Below are 24516 nucleotides of genomic sequence, written 5' to 3' on the forward strand. Positions count from 1 at the left end.
GCATATACCTTTTTAAAGTTATGATTTGCTAGTTCCTAAATATGATTTTTTTTTTTTTGCTTTTTGGGTCACACCCAGCGATGCACAGGGGTTACTCCTGGCTCATGCACTCAGGAATTATTCCTGGCAGTGCTCAGGGGACCATATGGGATGCTGGGATTTGAACCCGGGTCAGCCTCGTGCAAGGCAAATGCCCTATTCGCTGTGCTATCGCTCCAGCCCATCCTTTTTATGTTTTTATTTATTTTTGGTTTGGGGGCTACAACCCAGCAATGCTCAGGGGTTACTCCTGGCTCTGCACTCAGGAATTACTCCTGGCGGTACATGGGAAGACCATATGGGATGCCTGGCATTGAACCCCGTTGGCCATGTAGAAGACAGGTACTATGCTATCTCTCCTGTCCCAACACTCAAGAATCACTCCTGGAGGTGTTCAGGGGACCATATGGGATGCTGGGGAATTGAGCCCAGGTCAGCTGCATACAAGGCAAGTAAGCACTCTACCTGTTGTACTATCTCTCTGGTCACAAGTGCACAAGGCAAACACCCTACCCACTGTGCTATCACTCCAGCCACTTCTTTTTTGTTTTAAGTAGTAGGACTTCCAGCAGGTAGGACATTTGCCTTGCATGCAATCGACTCGGGTTTAATTCCTCTGCCCCTCTGGGAAAGCCCGGCAAGCTACCAAGAGTATCCAGCCTGCATGGCAGAGCCTGGTAAGCTACCCGTGGCATATTTGATATGCCAAAAACAATAGCAAGTCTCACAATGGAGACGTTACTGGTGCCTGCTCGAGCAAATTGATGAACAAAGGGACGACAGTGCTACAGTGCTACATTTCTTGCAAGATTTATTTATGGATGATGAATTCTTTTAATTTTGCTAATCTGCAAAGCTCTCTATCCTATTTTAGTTTTTAAGTCATAATCTACCAGAAAAAAATATTCTTGGTTAAAAATTTCTTCATTTCAGGGTTGGGAGATAGCTCCTAGAAGAGCACATGTCTAGCACATGTGAGACCCTGAGGTCAATCCCAGCACCACATGGCTCCCTTAAGTATCACCAGCTGTGGCCGTGATGGCCTCCAAGCACTAAACTCTCTCAGGCCCACACAGCTAGGCCAGGTCAAGCACTGCCAGGCATGGCCCTGAGTTCCTCTGGGTGTGACACCTGATTTTTGCTTTTTGTTTTATTTTGTTTTCTAACTTCCCAGCTGATCTCCTGAGGACTTAATGGAAGGGGAGGCAAATTCCCTTCCCATCCATCTGTGTCCTAGACGCCCCCCATCTCTGCAGGACCACATCCATACCCATGCCCATAACTCCACTCACCTCCCCTTAAGCCCTGATCCACATGGCCATGTACATGGCACAGGATAGCTCTACTTATCACACCTCACACTGCACAGATTCAGAACTCCTGCAGTGAACCCACAGAACAGGGGTAGCTCTGGTCGACGCCAAGGACTTGGTGCTATTAATACCTTATTCCTAATTCCATCCTCCTATCCCACAGAAAAGCTCTCCCAAAGGCAGTGAGTGCAGTAAGAAATCACAGAGCCTTAAACTGTAGCCAGAGGAAAGTCAGGGCCAAGGTGGCATTGAAAGTAGCCCCATAATCCACACTGAGCCTCAAAATCATAAACCAGAACAGTAAAGCATCGCTGAAAGGAAGGAGAGAGCAATATTCAGCCAGATCCCCTCTGAGAGTTCCCCCGGGACCAAACGACATAAATCCAACCCCAGGCAGGCAGCCACAGCAGGAGAGACACACAGAAGCCCACGGGCTCAGAGCAAGTGTGACAGTACAGAAAGCTCCAGCAGCACCCACCAGCTCTACCGCTTCCCAAACAATGATGTCAGAGACATCTTGATGAGGAAATCTAATGAGTTCAAAGAAACAGTGGCACAGATAGTCAACAGAGCACGAAAAAGAGATGCAATGAAGGCAAAACATAAGAATAAAACTTCCATCAGAGAGACAGAACTAGAGAGTCTGGTAAGCAGAATAAAAAACTTAATGGAAGGCCACAGCAGCCAAGTAGAAAAAGAAAAAAGAAAAAAGCAGCTGAAGAAAAAAATTGCTGAGTTCCATCCAAGATGGGATGGAAGGAATATCTAGAAAATAACAGAAGATGGGGGAAAAAGTCTGAAAAATGTTCAGTTCACAAAAGCTCTTTGGGGTTTTCAAAGACTATAAGGAACAAGGATGTTGATTTCTTTTCTTTTTCTTTTTTTGCTTTTTGGGTCACACCTGGCAATGCACATGGGTTACTCCTGGCTCATGCACTCAGGAATTACTCCTGGCGGTGCTCAGGGGACCATATGGGATGCTGGAAATCAAACCCGGGTTGGCCGTGTGCAAGGCAAACGCCCTACCGGCTGGGCTATCGCTCCAGCCCCAAGGATGGTGATTTCTTGATAATCAAGGGATCAATATATCAAAAAGAATTCACACTTCTAAACATATATGCACCTAAAAATGGGCCATCAAAATATTTAGAGCAATTTCTTTTTTTTTTTTTTTTTTGCTTTTTGGGTCACAACCCAGCTATGCTCAGGGGTTACTCCTGGCTTTACACTCAGGAATTACTCCTGGCGGTGCTTGGGGGACCATATGGGATGCCGGGGATCAAACCTGGGTCGGCCGCGTACAAGGCAAACGCCCTACCCGCTGTGCTATCGCTCCGGCCCTAGAGCAATTTCTAATAAATATGAAGGAAGATAATGATAGCAGCACATAGTAGGAGGAGACTTTAACACTTTTATCACTGCTGGGTAGATCAGCTAGGCAAAAACTCAACACAAGAACAATGGCCTTGAAGGTGGAAACAAAAGAGATGAAGTTAGCAGACATGTAGTGCCCTCCATCCCCCAAACTTGAGTTACTTAGTCTTCTTCAGTGCACAAAAGACGTTCTCCACAATAGATCATATGCTGGGTCACAAAACATATCTCCATAAAATCAAGATCAAGATAGATCAACTATCCTCTCAGAACACAATGCTTTGAAAGTGGAAATGAATCACTATCAGAAATGAGATTTTTGGGGCTGGAGAGATAGCACAGGCGTTTGCCTTGCACGCGGCCGACCCGGGTTCAAATCCAGCATCTCATATGGTCCCCTGAGCACGGCCAGGGGTAATTCCTGAGTGCAGAGCCAGGAGTAACCCCTGTGCATCGCCAGGTGTGACCCAAAAAGCAAAAAAAAAAAAAAAAAAGAAATGAGATTTTTCCCTCCAAAACTTGGAAATTGAACAAAAAAATTGTTAAAGGGTTTTATGAGTTAATAAAAACTGTTATGGTAGTAACTAGAGGAAAGAAAAAAAGAAAAAAGAAGAAAAAGATAGTAAAGGAGCAACAAACGGCTACAGCTACAGAAGTGGAGAGCTGATCCGTAACAGCTTCCCTGGTAGGGGCAAGGTGTGTGGGATACTGGTGGAGGAAAGTGGGTATATGGTGGTGGGTGTGATGTTGGGACAATGTGTGTATGGAAGTATCATTAGCAGTATTGTAAATCACAGTAACTCAAAAAAAAAAAATAAATGAAAAGAAGAGGCTGGAGAGATAGTACAGCAAGTAAAGTGCTTTGCCATGCACATATGTGACCTGGATTTGATCCTCAGATTCCTGAGGCCCATCCGGATTGATCCCTGTGCACTCATGGGTGTGGCCCAAAACAGGGGGGAGGGGGTGGAGAGATTGAGAGAGACAGAGGTGGAGGGAGGATGGGAGGAGGGGAAGAGGGGGGAGGAGTGGGAAGAAAAGAGGCTATGGTGCTTGTGAGGGCACATACTTGGTCACGGAGCTCACACACTTGGCTGTGGTATGATCCATGTCTCTGTGGTGCTGAGATCTGAAGACGCCACGCTGCTGGGACCATATGCAGCATGTCTGACCACTATCACTGGGCCGCTTTTCCATTATGCCTTAACATATTGTGACCCTGGATTTAATACCCAGCACCACAAAATGAATGAATCAATCTGGCCTGGTAAGTTATCCACTGTGAAATTCAAAGGCAACCTTAGAGAGTCTGCCTTCTCTCTAAGGGATGATTTCGTTTTCTTTAGATGGGTCTAGAGAAAATTATTGATTGATTATTGATTTAGTTTTCTTTAGATGGGTCTAGAGAAAATTATTAGCATTTGTTCCTTTTCTTTAGTTTTTACCACTTTAATCATAATTTATTTTTAATTATAACATAGCTTGTCTGGGTTTATTTGTTTGAAACTCTAGGATCTGGGTATCTATTTCTATTCCTGAGATAGGGAAATTCTCAGCTATTATATCTTCAGGTTAGGTTTCTACCTTTCTCTCTCTTCTCTTTTAATTTTTCTTGGTGGATTTTGTCTTTGTTGGGAGTATAAGAAACAGCATCTAGCACATGCCAATCAGAGAATTGTACATTTAATCTTCCTGAGATCTCTGGGACATGTATGGTATGGATAGTTTGTCTTGATGTATCCAATAAGGTGACTATATTATTTTGTATTTTTAATTCTTTTTACTTGTTTGTCCTTCACTGTCCTACGAGTCTCCAGAAATATGGCCCTTTTGAGAAACTGATGTTTTGGTATACAAATATTTATTTTCTTATGTAAATACCATGGGCTGGAGCGATAGCACAGCGGTTGGGCGTTCGCCTTTCACGCGGCCGACCCGAGTTCAATTCCTCCGCCCCTCTCGGAAAGCCCGGCAAGCTACCGAGAGTATCGAGCCCGCGAGGCAGAGCCTAGCAAACTACCCGTGCGTATTGGATATGCCAAAAACAGTAACAATAAGTCTCTCAATGAGAGACGTTACTGGTGCCCGCTCAAACAAATCGATGAGCAACGGGATGACAGTGACAGTGACAGTGATGTAAATGCCATACTAATCATTTCGCCACTTTGCAAGGATATCCCATTTTCATTCATTTTTTTATCTGCAAAGATGGCATTTTCATACATTCAATTTAGTATAAACTCAATAAGATGAGCACATGTGCTCACCAGAAGATCTATGCTAGATGCTCAGAGCAGTATTTTTCATAATGACCCCAAACTGAAAATAACAAGTGACGCCAACAATGGGCAATATACACTGAAGTGCATTAATCAGTAGGATGGCACGGTCATGGGAACAAAAGCAATAAAATCATACACCATGATGGGCACATGTCCTCACATATAGTAGGGCAGACAGCATGGAGTGCCATAGCAGGAGTCCATGCAAACCAGATTCAAGGGCAGGAAGAACCCATTTGGCATTTATGCTGTGAGAAATCAGTTGGATGGTGCCCCCAGGACACTGGGGCCCTTTTTGTGGACTATATACAATAGAGGGGATTAAGCTGGGGTCAGCTGCACTTAAGGCAAGTGCCTTACCTCCTGTACTATCTCCTCCGCACCCCAATTTTTAATATATGATTTTATATATATTATGGTTTAAAAACATGTTAGGGAAAGAGAGACAGTACAGTGGTGAAGGCGCTTGCTTTGCATCTCACCAGACCCTGGATCAAATCTCTGAAAACACAGTTGGTCCCCTGAGCACTAGCAAGGTTCACTTCTGTGCACAGAGTCGGGAAGAGCTGGGGTCAGCTGCACTTAAGCTGCACTTAAGTACCAACCAGCATGACCCAAAACCCCTCCAAAAAGGTTAAAGGAAAATGAAAGAACTGTCTGGGGATCTGATTTACTCTCTTGGTTCACCCCATGACAGGGGTCGAACTCTCTGCTTCCTGCTTTTCTCTGTTGGAAGGTCATGACCAAGCTGAAAGTTCTTCAGGAATTGTTCAGAACCTGGGGAGGAAGACATCAAGCCTGAAGCGCCATTGGCCACGGTGCCTGTTTCACAGTTGGCCCAGAAGTCCTAGCGCTGTGCACCTGCCGCCCCACCAACAGAGGGAGCCTGAGAACAAGGTGCCGTGTTTGCTGGCGGGCTGAGCTCACAGACAGTGCTGGGTGAAGAGGCGGGAATAGCCTCCTCCAATGTACAGGTAAGGTGGCCGAAACCAAAGAAATAAAAACAGCTGCCAAGGTTACACACCAATGGGGAGCAGTGCTGGGAGGAGGTGGCCCCCTGGAATTCCATGGACATGCTTCAAAGGTCAGTGCAAAGTGTGGCGACGGGCATTCCTGGGGAGAGCCAGACCAAAGCCAGTGCAGAAAATGCCCTTCCCCACAGCAGACACCCTAAGGGCCTGTCCACAGGAAGTGCTCCTTCCATAATTGTTCCAGGGGGACATCACCTGTGGCCACTGGCGGCCTGAATAAGGGGTTCAGGCTGTGGAGCTCACTTTTCGTGAAAAGAAGACACTTCACATTCTTGACATTCACTACTGGAGGTGCCGAGGCAGGGCACTACTGGGAAAGTCCTTGCGGGAGGGAGTTGGGGGTAGAGAGGAGGGAGGGAAGGGCAGGGGTGAGGTGGTATGCTCCTGTGCACTGAGCACGGTCACACAAGGATACATGTGCATGTGTATGTGCACGTGTGTACAAGTGTGTGCACAAGCTTGTGTGTGTGTATATGTGTGTGTGCGTGTGTGTGTGTGTGTGTATGGGGTGGGAGATGAAGAGAAGGGAACGAGCCAGGAAGCATGGGAGGATGCTGCTCTTATCACACCCTTCCTCAGAGCTTCAGAACTACACCCATTCATTCACTAAGAAGACAGTGAAGTATTGAAGCCTGTTTCACACTGTCAACTGCTCTCATCCCTGGGGAGATCACATCTCTGAGCTCTCAGGGAACTCAGAGGGAGGCAGATGATGGGAATGTTAGTCTGTACTTGAAAGCCACAAGACATGAAGGACCAGCAAAATCGCCCAACAGGCTGAGCGCCTGCTTGACCTGCAATAGGCCCAGGTTCAACTCCCAGCACCACACGGTCCCCTGAGCAGGGCAGGGAAAAAAAACCCTGGGCACAAAGCTGGGTGAACCCTGGAAGCAGCCTGAAAACCCAGCCCTCTCTCAACCCCTCACCCCCAAAAAAGAGATGAAGAAGCAAGATGCGTGACTTAACTCAGGCTGTGGGCAGGCTGAGTTAAGTGGGGGGGAACATGAATGACTGAGTTCCTACTGGCCCCTTAAGGGCTGGGGAGGACATTCCAGGCCGAGGAACAGAAGACAAGAAAAGAATAAGCCAGAGCCAATGGACAGCCAGGCCATGACCACTGTCCTCTTTAAGGCCCCTACCCTTGTCACACATCCATTCCCTGTATCATGGGACTTCTGTATCTCCTTATCTTTCCTCTTCCATAGCACAAATCACGTTGGACTTGCCTGTTGACATATGTGCCCTCTAAACCAGGACCAGCACCCTCTGCCTAAAATGCAGATCTGCTGCATATTCCAATCCCGAAATGACCAGCAGCTCCCCACTGCCTATGGAACAGAGGGGTGGCCCGAAGTGCCAGACCATCCTCTGACCGCCTCTCCTGCACCCCCAAACCTGGCATCACACATGCTGCACACACTCTGTTCTCCACCGGGAGGTTTAAAATGGCTTCTATTTAAGAGATGCAGTTATTTCCCCTATTGGTGAGGCTGATCTGGTGACTTCCTTCTAACAGAAAGAACAGCTAAGATAGTATGTTGACTTCTGAGACCCCGCATTAAAAGTTCTACAGTTTCTTTCTTAGTCTCTCTTGGATCTCTTATTTATTTTTTAAGTTTTTGCTTATTTTGATCCTTTTTTGGTGTTTGGCCCACACCCAATCATGCTCCGGAATTACTCCTGGCTCTGCACTCAGGAATTACTCCTGGTGGGACTCGGGGGACCATATGGGATGCTAGGGATTGAACCTGGGTCAGCTGCATGCAAGGCAAGCATCCTACCCCCTCCCCTGTACTATTGCTCTGGCTCCTTGGATAACTTATTATAGGGGAAACCCACTACCTGTGTCATGAGAACACTCCATCTGTCCACATGGCAAGGAAGTCAGCCTCCTCCCCACAGCAATGAACTAAGGTCTCTTACCAATAGCCAGGCAGGGCCACCTTGGAGGTGGTTTCTCAGCTCTAGCTGAGCCTTCAGATGAGGCAACCCTGGCCAACATCTGAGTGCAACCCCCAAGAGCTACCAAGCTAATCACCCAGCTAAGTTGCTCCTGTACTCCCAGTCCACAGAAACCAATACTGTAAACACTGGTTGTTTCACATTGCTAAATTTGGGGCTTAGCAGTACAATTCATTACAGTGAAACTGATAATGAATATATTCAAAATATGTTAATTGCTCTCTTGGATGCTTCTGGATCTCTGCATAGGCTGTTTTCTTTACAATGTTTCTTGCACTCTGACATTTCCACCAAGCTCCTGTTATCCTTCAGGGTCCAGCAGCAATGCCACGTCCTTGGTAAACCATGCTTTAACACCATTTCTCCCTTCCTCACCCTGCCTGCCCTCAAGTGGGCCCTCGCCCCGGGACTCAGTGGTGTAGCACATCGAGAAAGATGGTTCCTCCCTCTCCACATTTCCCCAGACCCAGAGGCCTTGTGGGCAACAGAGAACCAAGCAACCAGACAGCTTCAGTGAGGTCCCTGCCAATTGGCTGGACAGCCACTGCTTAGGGTTTCAGTCGGTGGGCTAGGTACACACAAAGCATTTTGCACCAAACAGTTAAACCCAGAAGCCCCCACTCTTCCCTCCGAGTGGTGGGAAAGCGTGAAGCCTCACTGATAACCACACAGTCTGGCCCAACACACCGGCCCAAGGAGCCCCTACCTGAATCAGAGCAAGGACTTTGTCCTGTACAATGGTAGGAGGGTTGTTTTTTGGGGAAATGATCTTGACTAGGACACTGTCGATGAAGTCTCGGTTGGCCACGAGGATGTGAAAGCGGTGGCCACAGTTCTTCACACATGTCTCCAGCACCTGATGGAGAAGGAAAGGAGAATCATCATGATCAAGGCAACTGAAGGGCTACAGGGAAGTAGGAAAGGCAACTGGCTTCTCTCCCCTCCCCCTTCTCCCTGGCAATCCTTCTGACAAGTCGGCCCTTGGAGCCAGTCAGACCTGGGGAAGGGTGAATGCATTCTGTGCAGACAGAAGTCTCCTGGCCCTGAGGCAATAATCAGGCAATAATCAGGTGGTCGCTGAGGTGCCAGTTTCACTTGAGAAGACGCTGGGGAAACAATGACTAAGTTAAATGCTAAGTTGTTAGCATTTGGACTCCTCTCTGTAAGCCTCTGGGTTTGAGGCATTAGCCAGCTGGACACAGGGTCAATCACAAGCAAAGGCTGAGGAGACAATCTGGATTGCTTAGTGATTTATTTGCTCCTGTATGTGAGGAAGAAAACACACACATCCCCACCACGCTGCTTCTGTAACTAACATTGGTGATTATAAAAAAAAAAAAAATCACCATCCTTGATGGTTAGACTCAGCTTTAAGGTCCACGTCCACTTTGGGGCCAGAGTACATTGAGAAAGATGCTTGCCTTGCATGCAACCAGCCTGGATTCGATCCCCATCATCCCATATGGCCTCCTGAGTACCACCAGGAGTAATTCCTGAGTGTACAGCCAGGGGTAACCATTGAGCATCACTGGGTGTGGCTCAAAAAAGAAAAAAAAAAGGTCCTGAACAGTCCCATGTGCACAGGGGTTCGTATGTGTGCACATGTGTTTGTGTGTGCACGTGTGTGCATGTGTGCATATTCTGACCAGTGTGGGTTTTGAGCCCGGCCTCCTCATCTGTACAGCGGGCATTTGAGCACTGCCTGCAGCACTGTAGAAGACAGAGTATGTCTAGAGTGTCTACTGACATCCCTGCGTGGAGGAAGGACTAGGAAGGGATAGTATGCTGGTGTGATTATTACTCAGGGTACTGTTTTGTGTATGCTCGAATAATGGGACAGCTTCTCAGTCCCCACAGGCTAGGTGAGAGAGTGCCAGGAATTCACAGATACCAGTAGGGAATTCCCTTCAGTCTTGAACCAGCTCTCCAAACAAGCCCTCTGAAAATCAGCCCATACAATTACCTGATCCTTCCCAAGAATGCACCACCCCAACACACCAGTGACTAGTGGGGAAGGCCTCATTCAAGAAACATCACTGGCCACAGGGCATTTCAGAAAGCCTCAGTTATCTTCATTTTCCCCAAAGTATGTGCCCAGTGGCCATGTCACATAGCCATCCCTTGGGGCTGGTTCCTACAGCACACACACACACACACACACACACACACACACACGCAACTTGACACGGCAGCACCACAAAGAAAGTTACAGCCTGAACATTGACCGAATATGGACCACATACCAGAAACTGAGGGGTCCTGCCACATCACATATAATGTTATTTTTAAATTTTGCATAATTAATTCTACTTCAATGAATATCATTAGTTTGTTTATTTGTTTTTTGGTTTGTTTAAAAATGTAAAATTGCTAGGCATGCCAGAATGAGGTGGAGCCTCTCTGTCTCTGCTCCCACAGCAAGGCCACAGGCCCTGCCCACCTCTCCTCAGCTCTTCCAGCTCGGCTGAGAGTTCCCCCAAACTACAGTGTGTGTTAGGTTACTTGCCCTCCTCTGGTCCTTGAGACAACCTAGAAGGGATCAGCCCACTTTACAGAGGAGGAAGCTGAGGCTGGGAGATGCCAGTCATGTGACTGTGGAGGCCAGCACTACCCAGCCAGTTTCATGACTCCTTCCTACTGCCTGCAATGCCGAAGTCTCGGTTCCAAGGAAAACATGGAAACACAGCATCTCAGGGCCACTGAGTTCTAAAGAAGCCTTTAACTAGGCAGTGAGTGAAATTAAATTATTATACAATATGGGGGCCAGGCCAGAGTGATAGCACGGTGGGAGGGGGTTTGTCTCACAAGTGGCTGAGCAGGGTTCGATCTCCGGCATCCCATATGGTCCTCCGAGCACAGCCAGGAGTAATTCCTGAGTGCAGAGCCAGGAGTAACCTCTGAGCATTGTTTGGTATGACCAAAATAAATTAATTAAAAAATGTATTATAAAATATTATGTCCCTTTTTAGCCTCTGCTCAATTCTGGGGCATTACGAGGTGTCCCACAGTGAACTGTAACAACTGTCAAGATGAACCCTGAGGTTCTCTTTTTTTGAGGGGGACCCATACTCAGTGGTGCTCAAGGGGTACTCCTGGCTCTGTGCTCAGGGGTCACTCCTGGCAGTGACTGAAGGAACATAAGATTTTTTTAAATTAATTTTTTTATTTTATAAGGTAGTTCACAATGTTTGATTACATTTAAGATTCAAACACCAATCCCACTACCATATTTGTGATGTTTCCATCCCAAGCCCCAAACCCTGTCTGTAGGATAACATAGCCTCAGGTAGTTTAGGTTTGTTGGGAACTTTCCTCTGTATTTATCTGTCACTTCTTTATTTGATTTCTGTTGACTTGTTTTTTTTGTTTTTTTTTTTTTTTGCTTTTTGGGTCACACCTGGCGATGCACGGGGGTTACTCCTGGCTCTACACTCAGGAATTACTCCTGGCGGTGCTCAGGGGACCATATGGGATGCTGGGGATCGAACCCGGGTCAGCCGCGTGCAAGGCAAACGCCCTACCCGCTGTGCTATCACTCCAGCCCCTGATTTCTGTTGACTTGTAAATATTGTTTTTCTGCTCTCCTTGAGTCCTTTGCATGGTTTATTTGTAAGGGCACAGGAAGACTGTAGCAAATGCTATGCTTTGTAACCTGGGGGTCTTTTGACTCTACATGGTATTTTCTTCCTGGGCATCTGCTCTCTTGACCTAAACCTCAGCTGCCCTTACTTCCTAGAACCCCCAAAGGCAGGGTCCCAACGAGGGACAGGACGGACCCAGGGCAAACGGTGAGTTGTGTGCTACCCTGGCATCGAGATGGGCCTGGCCAAAGTGCCTAATGCTTAACTATAAGTTAAGAGCTTGGTCATGGACAAATGCTGTCATGATCCAAAAAGTAATAACTAGATTCGGACCCTGCTAGGGTTAGGAATGATTAATCTGGCTTGAGCGCTGTAGTCTGAGTCTGCAAGATGTTCCCAGGAGAGCTGCCCTGCAAGCCTCAATGTATCTTTTACTGTGTCCATGCAAAAATAGCTAGTATTAAGATGTTGATGGAGTTTTTGGACTGAGGAAAGGAGAAAAACACCTTAAGAGGTATTTTGCCTGCTGGTAGTCAGGAGAGCTTTGGAATGCCCCTTGGTGGTGCTTCCTTTGAATCTGATGGCCCTCAGGAGGGCTTTCTTTTTCTTTTTTTCTTCTTTTTGCTTTTTGGGTCACACCCAGTGATGTCCAGGGGTCACTCCTGGCTCTGCACTCAGGAATTACCCCTGGCCATGCTCAGGGGACAATATGGGATGCTGGGAATCGAACCCGGATTGGCAAGGCAACCGCCCTACCCACTGTGCTATCACTCCAGCCTCTCAGGAGGGCTTTCTTATGTTGATTTTGCTACCAGACTATGTGTAGCCTAGAGGGCAAGGTGGAGAGAGACAAGTAGGGGGAGACTAGTGAAAAGAGGAGAATCCAGAGAGCCGGGACGGGACGGAGGAGTAAGGAGCTAGGAAGGAAGAGTTCTGGGGGAGAGAGAGGAGAAATGGGAGGCTCAGGAGACTGGAACAGTCGAGTGGAGAGAATGGAATAAACAGCATCCGATCAATCAACTGGCTTGGCCCTCGTTTCCTCCTCCGTCTGCCCCATGGCCCGGGGTACCCCGGCTGGGCGAGCGGCCGGGGCGGCTGACGGGGAGAGTCGCTGGTGCTCTTCCCCCAGTTGCCCCCGCCAGAAGTTTTTTATACCTGTCCCATAGCACAACCAAAATAATATATTTTGTATTGTTTGTTATGAAAAACTGCTGAGAATACTACAAAAGAGTATCTATAGAGAAAAAAAGTGTGTAGATTGTTCTATTTTGGCAGGGGCCATTAAGACCTTCTTTAGGATATCACCAACATGTTGTTAAAGATTAAGTGATGTGAACTTTCATATATATATGGATATATATGAAAATATATACATATGTATATATACACATTTCCCTCTATGACTGGTTGCCTACTATTGAACCCCATCAAATATGGTGTGGCACTCTTGGAGAACGGGTAGGGAATGTCTTATGATGTGTCTCAGCCTCGTGGTCCAGGAATACGTTCACTCGTACTTGAGGCTCTGTCCGGGAGTGTGGAGAATGGCCGAGAGTGTGGTGGCAGTTGGATTGTGGAGGTTTTCAGCTGCCAGGGCTGGGTCCCTTGGGGTGGGCAGGGCTCTCACCTGGCCCACTCTGGGGTACCCCGAGTGAAACAGCCTGGTAGGGAGTCCGGTGTCAGGAAATATAAGATTTTACCTTCTCTCAAGAAATGAGTTTACCCTTCTTCCTAAAATTCTCAAAACTCCTCCTCCTGGCTCCAGCCAAACAGGCAGTGGGCTGTTGTGGCCAAGATGTGGCAGAAAAAAGCGCTTGTCATAAAGAATAGGGGGAGTTGGGAAGAGCAGAAGCGGGGAAATATTAAGGCAGTATTAAGAGCACATTAGAGGGGACCAGAGTGACAATACAGCAGGTAGGGTAAGCTGGGCTTGTTTCCCACACTTGCCAGGAGTAAGTCCTGAGTGGAGAGGTGGTAGAAGTCATTCCAGGTGGGGCCCCAAACAAAACAAAACAGAAAAAACATACACCACAGACGCACACTAGCCAAAGAGCAGGCAGCTGGCTTTATTTTATTTTATTTTAATTTGCTTTTTGGGTCACACCCGGCAATGCTCAGGGGTTACTCCTGGCTCTGCACTCAGGAATCACTCCTGGTGGTGCTCGGGGGACCATATGGGATGCTGGAAATTGAACCCGGGTCAGCCGCCTGCAAGACAAACGCCCTACTTGCTTGGACAGTGGCTTTAGAGTCCGCACGTCCTCGCCTAGTCTTTGGGGCTCACACAGGCTTAGAAATGCCCTGGAGAGAGGCAGGAGGTGCTGCATAGCAGCCCCAAAGTCAAGCAGAGCAGGAGACACAAGAGTCCCGCAGCCCAGGAGGGCCTAACAGCTTACTTCAGGCCACTCTGCCTAGGAGGGTGCTGGAATTTTTGTCCCTGTGGGCGTAAGATTATCCTCATTTGCTCAAATTAACATAAAACACAAGGCAGAAATTTTTCAGGCTAGCTCCCAAACCAAAGGTGCCTCTAAGCTATCAGAAATAGATTTTTAAAATGTTGCTCTTTGGGGCCACACCAAAGATCTCTGTGCTCAGAGATCACTTCTAGCAGTGATTAGAGGACCTGATGGGGTGTTGTGGATCAAAACCAGGTTGACTGTGTGCAAGGCAAGACCCCTACCTGCTGGATTATCTAGGGTTCCATCCAGAAATAGATATTTTATTTAATTGTTTGGCTTTTTGTTTTGGGGCCACACCTGGAAGTACTCAGGACTTAATCTTGACTCTGTGCTTGGAGCTCTCTCTTGGCTGAGCTCAGGCCTGAGCCCAAGTCAAATGCATGCAGGGCAAAGGCTTTGCCTGTTGTGCTATCTCACCAGCCTCGGAAATGACATTTTATACACTGAGAGCCCTGAGGACCTCTTACCAACGCATATATTGGGATAAACATTAACAATCTTTTGGCTATAGACATCAAGTTTAAAAGTCCCCAAATGGCTGGGGCTGGAGTGGTAGCAGGTAGGGCATTTGCCTTGCACGCGGCCGACCCGGGTTCGAGTCCCAGCATCCCATATGGTCTCCTGAGCTCAGCCAGGGGTAATTCCTGAGTGCAGAGCCAGGAGTGACCCCTGTGCATCGCCGGGTGTGACACAAAAAGCAAAAAAAAAAAAAAAAAGGTCCCCAAATGGGCTGGAGAGCAGCCCATGTTTTCCTGAGCTGTGGCGACCCAGGTTTGATCTCTGGCATCCCTTACAGTCCCCTGAGTCTTGCCAGGAGAGATATCTGAGCACAGATCCAAGAGTAACCCCTGAGCACTGCCAGTTGTGCCCCCGCCCCCACCAAGAAAAAGGCCTAAAGTTGTGACTGAGGAAATGGATCAAAGGGCTGAAGCACATATCCTGCATGCAGGAGGACCACACTCAATGCCAGCACCATTGGGGTACTGCACTGCCCTGCTTGGATGGAACTACCACACCTAGTTTGACCAAAAAAAAAAAAAAAAGGTCCAAATTCACACAAGCATGAGACCTGAGGAGGACTAATAGAGTCAGTGAAGACAAAGAACGAAAAGCCAGGGGCCGGAGCAATAGTACAGTGGGGAGGGTGTTTGCCTTGCAAGCCAACCTAGGCTTGATCCCCGGCACCATACGTTTCTCTGAGTACTGCCAGGAGTAATTCCTGAGTGTAGAGCCAGGAGTAACCCCTGAGCATTACTGGTGTGATCCAAAAAGCAAAAGGCAAACAACAACAACAACAACAAACAAAAACAAAGAAAAACCATAAAAGCACACAGAACGTGCATAAGGCTGAGGTTTTAATTAATTTTAATCTGAGGAGTTTGGGGGCCAGTAAGTCCTGGCAGTGTGCAGGACTTACTCCTGACTCTGTGCTCAGGGGTCATTCCTGGTAGTGCTCAAAGGACCTTATGCAGTGTCAGGGACCAAACCTAGGTCAGCTGCTTGCAAGACAAATGCTCTATGCGCTATCTCCAGCGCCTCCACTTCACAAGCCTCACAATGGAATCCTTGATGTGCAGCAAAAGGACATACTAAAACTTAGTAATTAATTAACTTTTAATTGAATCACTGTGAGATACACAGTTATAGAGTTGTTCATGATTGGGTTTCAATCATGCAATGTTCCAATTCTGGTGCCTCCACCAGCATCCATTTCCCACCATTAGGAATTAATTTAATCAAGGAGGAAAATGACCTATACACTGAAACATACAAAACACTGATTTTCTTTTAAATTGAAGACACAAATAAATGGGAAATATCCTATGTTCATGGATCAGACTAACTAATATTGCAAAATGTTCATAGTACTCAAATATTCATAGATTCAAAGAAAATATAAAAAAAACCCTGAAAAATCACATGGAACCACAAAAGACTTAAAAATTAAAGTGATCCTGGGGCTGTAGTGATAGCACAGCGGGTAGGGCGTTTGCCTTGCACGCAGCCAACCCGGGTTCGATTCCCAGCATCCCATATGGTCTCCTGAGCACTGCCAGGGGTGATTCCTGAGTGCAGAGCCAGGAGTAACCCTTGTGCATCAGTGTGAACCCCCCCCCCCAAAAATTAAAGTGATCCTGAGGAAAAAAGAACAAATATGGAGGCACTATATTTTGTGATTTCTAGCTATGTTACAGAACTATAATAATCAAAATCAGTATGGAACTGGAGAAAAATAAACCAAAGAGACAGAATCAAGATCCCAGAAATGAATTCATAATCAACAAATAGTATTTGACTATGGAATCAAGAAGCTTCGGTGGGGAAAGGATGATCTTCCCAGCAAGTGGAGAATGAAATCGGACCCCTTACACCACTCACAAAAATGAGCTCCAGGGCCAGAAAAATGATGCAAAGAGCTAAGTGGGCAGTCAGGGATTTGATCACAGCACATCAGTCCCTGAGCATTGCCAGGAGTGACCTCCAATCACAGAGCCAGGAGTAACCCAAGCAAACACTGGTTGGTGTGGCCAAAAATCAAAATAATAATAATAGTAACAACAACAACTAGATAGTGGGGCAACAGCTAGGAAGACAGGTCAAAAGACTGAAACATGTCTAGCATAATCAAGGGACCAAGTTTGATTCCCAGGATCACACAGCCTCCCAACCATGGCCAGGGATGACCCTGGTTGCCCCCAGCACTGCTGGAGAGATCCTAAAAAGATTCACTCAAAACGGGAATATCCCAAACTACAACTACTAAAAGAAAATATAGAGGGAGAGCTCCTTGATACTGATCTTACAAAAATTCTTTTGGATGCAACACATGGGACTATGGTGAAACAAAAAAGCTTCTGTACAGTAAAATACATAATCATCAAAATTAAAAGGCAAATTATAGGACCAGAAGGAGAATAGAAGGGTTAAGGCAATTGCCTTGCATGCAGACAACCCTGATTCTATCCCTAGCACTGCATATGGTTCCCTGAGAACCTCCAGGAGTGATTCTGAGCACAGAGTGAGGACCAAGTCCTGGGCACTGCTAGATCTGGCCAAAACCTTCCCCCTCACACACACCTAAATAAGGGGAAAAATTACAGAATGGGAGAAAATATTTGGAAGCCCTCTGTTATGGTGCTAATATAATATATATGCATATGTATGTGTGTGTATGTGTTGTGTGCAATTCATACAACTTGTAGCAAAAAGAAAAAAATATGGATTACAAAAATGAGGCAAACATTGAGTAGATATTTATCCAAAAAGACATACAAATGATTAGCAGGTACATGAAAAACTGCTCAGAACCACTAATCATCAGGGAAATGAAGATCAAAACTATGAGTTATCACCTCAAGCCTGTGAAAGTAGCTATAATTAAATATAAGAAATAACAAGTGTTGGGGCTGGAGAGATAGCACAGCGGGTAGGGCATTTGCCTTGCACGCGGCCGACCCGGGTTCGAATCCCAGCATCCCATATGGTCCCCTGAGCACGGCCAGGGGTAATTCCTGAGTGCAGAGCCAGGAGTAACCCCTGTGCATCGCCAGGTGTGACCCAAAAAGCAAAAAAAAAAAAAAAAAGAAAAAGAAATAACAAGTGTTGGTGGGGGTGTAGACAAACAGAAACCCTTATACACTATAGGTGAATCTAAATTGGGCAGTCACTCTGGAAAACTGCCCATACTGTTTTGTTATTTTTTTAAATTGGTTTTGGGGCCACACCTGGAAATATTCAGAAGTTAGGGTTACTTCTGGCTCTGTGCTCAGAAATTACTCATGGCGGTACTCAGGGGACCAAATGGGATGCCAGGGATCTAATCCAGGTTGTCTATCTGCAAGGCAAATGTTCTCCCAGCCCTGCTGTGTTCTCCAGCTCCTCATAGAGTTTTTTGATAGAGTTTTGTTTGTTTGTTTGTTCTGCTTTTTGGGTCACACCCGGCGATGCACAGGGGTTACTCCTGGCTTTGCACTCAGGAATTACTCCTGGCGGTGCTCAGGGGACCATATGGGATGCCGGGGATCAAACCCGGGTCGGCCGCGTGCAAGGCAAACGCCCTACCCGCTGTGCTATCGCTCCGGGCCCAGATAGAGTTTTCTCAATTCAAAATCGAGCTAAAAGGGCTGGAGAAGTAATATAACAATAAGGCACTTGCCTTGCACACAGCTGACCCAGGTTTGATTTACAGCACTATATATGGTCTGCTAAGCACAGACAGCTGTGATCCCTGAGCTCAGAATCAGGAGTAAGCCCTGAGCACCACTGGGTGCTCCTAAAACCCAAACCCAAGTAAGCTTTGAGCACCACTGGGTGACCCCAAAACCCAAACCCAAACCGAAAGAAAAAAGGAAGTTACCAAGGCTAGAGATATAGTTGAGAGGTTAAGGAACTTGCCTTACGTGCAGCTGATCTGGTTCAATCCCTAGCACCACACAATCCCCTGAGCATTACCAGATGTCTCCCAGAAGGTCCTAGAGCACAGCCATGGTGACCTGGGCAGTCCCCAGCATCACAGGTGAGGAGAAGTGTCATATCCTTGGGCCCTACCATTGAGCCACCAGCCCAGAGGCCAGAGAGATAGTAGAGGGGACGAAGTGCCTGCCTTGCATGTGGCCAAGATTGATTCATCCCCTAGCCTCACATATGGTTCCCACCAGGAATGCACAACTTTTTTTTTTTTTTTTTTTTGCTTTTTGGGTCACACCCAGCGATGCTCAGGGGTTACTCCTGGCTCTGCACTCAGGAATTACTCCTGGCGGTGCTTGGGGGACCATATGGGATGCTGGGAATCGAACCCGGGTTGGCCGTGTGCAAGGCAAACACCCTACCTGCTGTGCTATCACTCCAGCCCCAGGAATACACAACTTGATGTGCCCCCCACCTCCTAAACAAAAGCCTAGTTGGCCAAGATTCACCAGGAGGCATCCCCAGGCCTCCTACGCAATGCTTGGGAGCTCCACCCCAACTCCTCCCCCCACCCCAAAAGAAGTACCATAGAATCCAGTAATCCCACTTATAGGAATATATTAGTAGGAAATGGGAACACTATCTAGAAGTGAGGGGCTAAAACAATAGTACAGAGGGTAAGGTACTTGCCTCACACAAGGCTGACCTGGGTTCGATCATCAGCATCCCATATGATCCTCCAAACCTTGTCAGGAATGATTCCTGAGCCCAGAGCCAGGAGTAAGGCCTCAGTTTCTATATGTGGTCCAAAATATCTAACTAAGTAAATACTGTGTGATAATTGTACCCCCATAATTCACAATACGCAGCATATTTCATAATAGTTAAGACATGGAAAACAACTTAAGTGTCGATGAGAGATGAATGGATAAAGATGTGGTACAGGTGGATGGAGAAGGGATGCAAAAGGCTAGTTCACATTGATTACATTCAATATTTCAACACCAATCCCACCACCATTACACCTTCCTACCACCATTATTTTGAATTTTCCCACCACCACCCAAGCCTGCCTGCCAGGGGCAGATGCTAGATAATTTATTTTCTATTGCTTATTATGAATATCATGAGAGGTCGCTTCTGGAATTCTAAAATTGTAAATGGTTGGGGTCCAGAGATATCTCTGTAGGGAACTAATCCATTTTGAGATTCATTTGGGAGTCTCTGGATCAAGGACATTGATGCGCTGAGATGGTGTTTGGAGGCAGATCGTAGGTGTGACAGCCAGGACCCCAAGCGAGTGGGAAGATGGGGAGGGACGCCTGGCTGTGCTTCCACCATTTGGCCTGGAGTCTTAGTCCCTGAACCCACATACCTGTTGTTGTTTTTTTTTTCCTGGAAGTGGGACACATGTTTTATATGCCAGAGACTTAAGTTTGATCCTGACAGTTCATGGTCACACAAGCACCTGAGTAGCCCTTGAGCACTGGTCAGTGTGGTCTCCAAAACCAAACCAAACGAAATAAAAAAACCAAGCCTTTCTCGACAAAATGGTGGGCCCCTGAGGACATCATGCTAAATAAAATTAGTTTGACAAAGAAAGACAAATATTGTATGTTTCTACTTAAATGCAGACTCTTAAAAAGGCAAACATAGAAATAGAATAGAGTGGTGTTTCCCAGGGGCCTGAGGAAGGATAAACAGAGAGATGTTGGCTAGAGGGTACAAACATCTAGCTATGAGGGGATATAGAGATAGTATAGCAGGCAAGCTGCTCGCCTTACATGTTGCTGACCTAGTTTTGTTCCTTGGCACCCCATATGGTCCCTTGAACACCTTTAGGAGTGGCCCCTGAGCACAGAGCCAGGAGTAAACCCAGGTGTGGCTCAAAAAAATAAAAATAAAAACCAAAAAAACTCCACAAACTTTCAGCTATGAATAACTCTGGGGTCCTAATGCATAGTATCATGATTAAACTTAACTATAGTATATAACTGAAACTTGTTAAGAAAGTGAGGGGATAAAACTACAAACTAGCCTTACTGTGGCAATCTGAATATACACGTAAAAATCATCCAATTGAACACCCTAAACTTCCATATGCTAGATGCCAATGATTTTCAGTAAAACTATGGGCACAAATAATAATATTACTGGGGCTGGAGTGATAGCACAGCAGGTAGGGTGTTTGCCTTGCAGGCGGCCAACCCGGGCTCGAATCCCAGCATCCCATATGGTCCCCCAAGCACTGCCAGGAGTAATTCCTGAGTGCAAAGCCAGGAGTAACCCTTGTGCATCGCCAGGTGTGACCCAAAAAGAAAAAAAAAAACCAAAAACCAAATAATAATATTACTACCAAAAAAGCCCTGACCAGGGTCGGAGACATCTCTAGTTGAAGACACTGGAGCACATGCTTTTCCTGCAGGGGGCCTAGGGTGGATCTCCGCCACAACATGGTCCCCCAAGCACTGCCAAGATGGAGCCAGGGGCAGCTCCTGAGCACTACCAGGTACGGCCCCAAATAAAAGCAAACAAAAGTCCTGATCTTCAGGAAGGGTTAAGTGGTTCCCACAAGCATGGCTACAGGAAAAAGGTAAAATTCAGAGTCCCCTTTAGAAAGATTTCTACTCCCATGTACCACCATGATGGTAGAAAATAAAGGAATATATTTTAGATGCCAGGAAAATGCCCTGACATGTTAGAGCTCATTCCCTGGTGATTTTATTTACTGAAAACAATTCATTTATCACTCTGGGTTTAGTGAATGCCATTGCCCAAAATCTGGAGGGAAAAAAATAAAAGTTCTCAATTCCCTGTTTCTCAACTGGTCTTTTTCTCCTTTATTATTCAAATCCCAATTCCCTGTCTGAGCGAATTCACTTAATAAGTCTTGGGTTTTCACTTGGGAAAAAAAAATCCAAACAGTTTCCTTGTTTTAAAAGGAACCATATTATGGGTATTTTCGATAAATAACCCACTATTCAAACCTACAGAGAGGTCCACATGCTGACTTGTCATAGCTTCTATTATAAGAACTCATGTGGCCCAGTTTTTGCCACATCTGAAAAAATGTGAGCTTTCAAGACAGAAATAACACCTGAAGTTGTTCCTTTTAATTTTCTAACATCTGAAGGAAGGGCAAAAATCTGACGCATCCCTTCCTGGAAGAAGTCTGCCTGGTTGACTTTTTCAAGAACCTGTCTTTGGGCTGATGAGTTCTTAACAGTGCTTGTGTCCTGCTGTCACTGCTCAGAACCTCTCTTGCTGTGAAGCTTGGACAAACCCCTAGACCTCTTTGAGCTCCAATTTTTCATCTATAAGGGGGATGGCAGTCCCTATTTTGGAAGGTTATTGTAAACATTTGAATTCACACCCAGAAAGGCTCTCTTCTGGGTGGAAGTTAGCATTTATATGACGAAAGCAGGTAGCCAGCCCCAATAGTTCAGATGTTAGGCTGATCCATACTCACCCGTAGAGTCTCTCTGCTCTGGTGTTCTATACTTTGGCCGTTCAGCCTATGCCTTATCTCTGCTGGTTTATATTTATCACATACAAGCTTACCCATTTCAGGGAAGGGTAGGAAAACCCAAAGTTACTATCAGAAAGTCACTGTCCCGCCCCATAACTGTCAGTACAGGAACAGACAGAGCAAGGTGCTCTCAGTTGGACATTGCCAGTGGCCTGAGTTTTCCCAGAAGTTTTCCTGCACAGGGGACACTCACAGTTAGTGCCAGCATCACTTCTCTGTAGTTCCGGTTCCCATTGAGTCGCTTCTTCAGGGCTCGAATTGCATCCTTTGGCCTGAAGAAAAGAACTTATTTAAGTCCTTGCAAATTCCAATTTGGAGCACATGCCACAGAATCACTGACATTTGTGTCATGTGGTACATAGACAAGGTTATTTGCTGTAGCATGTTTGTAAATGTACAAGATTGGAAATGTACTAAGTGTCCAACAGTATGGTCACTCCTCCCACTTCTAATTTCTGTCTAAATTTACAAATGGACGACACACATTTTGTACCCACCAGCTCGTGGAATAAAATGTCAGGAAGGACATACAAGAAACTGGTAACTGGATACCCCTCAGCAGGAAACTGAATGACAGAATAGGAGGGTTTTTTTTCCCCTTCCTGGGTTGCTTATTTTGCAATCCCTTTGAATTTTGCATCACACACAAATGGTAGTCAAAGCAATAATTGATCTATTGATATGTAGGTACACTAAGGAGAGTTTGGGGGCTAGAGTACAGTAGGTAGGGCATTTGCCTTGCACATGGCTAACCCGGGTTTGATCCCTGGCATATGGTCTCCCACGCACAGCCAGGAGTAATTCCTGAGTTCAGAACCAGAAGTAACCCCTGAGCATCGCCTAGCAGGGTATGGCCCAAAAAAGAAAAAAAAAAAAAGCCACAAAACAGAGCCAGAGGATGGCTAGATCCTGGCTTATGCTGCTGGTCAGCTACTCCTGGGTTCCAGGAAACTTGTTTTTTCTTGAGAAAACGTAAATCTTCTCAAAACCCAAGAGAGTGTGTCTTTTTTTTCTTTTTTTTTTTGGGGGGGGTCACACCTTGCGATACATAGGGTTACTCCTGGCTCATGCACTCGGGAATTACTCCTGGCGGTACTTGGGGACCATATGGGGTGCTTGGAATCGAACCCGGGTTGGCCGTGTGCAAGGCAAATGCCCTACCCGCTGTGCTATCGCTCCAGCCCAGAGAGTGTAATTTTAATAGGCCTCATATAGATTCCCAGAAAGAATCTCACAGAATAGACACACCCAGCTCACAAATGGCCTGTGTTCAAAGCTCCTTCATATTCAGAACCTGAACATCCTTCTGAAATCAACGTTAGAGCTGGGACTCGAGGAGTGCCTAGTAGATGCAGCCTTGGGTCGACCATATTGTTTCAGTGATTCTGTGCCAAGAGTCAGCCAAGCTGTGGGATGAAGAGTTCCCTTGGTCTGGAGCTCCTCCCAATGCTTGGGGAGCCCAGGGTGGCTGCAGGCTGCTGGCCCTTGCTGTCAGCTCTAGTCTTCCACCAATATACCAATCCATGTGGGTCTTAACTAAATGATAGATTCATAAGTCAGGGCCTTTCTATTCTTACAGTTCTAAACTATTACCTACTTATCAAGTGAAAAATGCTTTTCAAATGTGTGTGAGGAGCTAAGCTGGAGAAGAGGAGGGTGGAAGTTCTTCTAGCCAGTCAAATTTAGACAGAAATATACAGTAGCAAGGAAAAACTTCTGAATGAAGTTACTTTATTTATTTATTTATTTATTTCTGTTTTGAGGAGGAGGAGGTCACACCCAGCAGTGCTTAGGGGTTATTCCTTGCTCTGCACTCAAGAATTACTCCTGGTGGTGCTCAGGGGACCATATTGGTGCTGGGTGCTGGGGCTCCAGCCCAGGGCAGCACTCGCAAGGTAAGTGCCCTACCTGCTATACTGTCTCTCCAGCTCCTCTAGATAAAAATTAAAGACCACGCCAAGTCACCAATTTCCCACTCTCAGCGTAAAGCAGGACTGGGTTAATGGGTCTCTGGGGCCTCTGGGGACGAGGTCCCTACCTTCCAAGGAATTGCAGCGTGGCAGCAATTTCCAAACAAGGAAGTTGATTTCTGCAGTGGAAGCCCACGAGTTCTTTGCTTTGAGCACTTGTAGGTTTGATTGGTAAAGGTTGGGAGCTGCAGGTCACAGCCTTGACTGATTTCTTCTCACTCAGAGACACGGCCGAGCCACTGCTAACTTGGACCCGTGGCTGCCATCCCTCTCAATCCAGTCTCTCCTTTCCTCCTGAATTTCCACGTAGTCGAAAAAAATGGGAACAGCCTCCAAGGGCTGTGATCACTTCCAGCTCATAGCACAGAGCACACTCAGAGCTCTCCCAGTGTGGGGGTGATGGTGGTGGAGGGAAATCAGAGAGTCAGCAGGCGCCTGGGTTAGAGTTAAAATGAAAATTCAGCTGCAGGAAGTACTGTCTGAGAGTGACTGGGTGAGCACAAAAGCAAGTATTTATCTCTCTCCCCGGGGGAGAAGCTACAGAGAGGAGGATCAAAGCCCTGTCAAAG

At 46.5% G+C, this 24516-nt stretch overlaps 1 protein-coding gene across 6 annotated transcripts in view; it reads right to left on the bottom strand.

Annotated features, from left to right (window-relative positions):
- TOM1L2 (target of myb1 like 2 membrane trafficking protein) overlaps window positions 1-24516 on the bottom strand; it is a 158450-nt gene that overhangs the window by 50371 nt on the left and 83563 nt on the right. For all 6 annotated transcript variants that reach the window (XM_055135043.1, XM_055135042.1, XM_004612823.2 and 3 more), the window contains 2 exons: window positions 22171-22249; window positions 8708-8857 (listed from right to left, as the gene is read on the bottom strand). In XM_055135043.1, the coding sequence (XP_054991018.1) occupies window positions 8708-8857; window positions 22171-22249 (229 nt within the window). The remainder of the gene's footprint in view (window positions 1-8707; window positions 8858-22170; window positions 22250-24516) is intronic.

This window comes from Sorex araneus, chromosome 4 (genome assembly GCF_027595985.1).
Source record: "Sorex araneus isolate mSorAra2 chromosome 4, mSorAra2.pri, whole genome shotgun sequence".
Taxonomy (NCBI): Eukaryota; Metazoa; Chordata; class Mammalia; order Eulipotyphla; family Soricidae; genus Sorex; species Sorex araneus.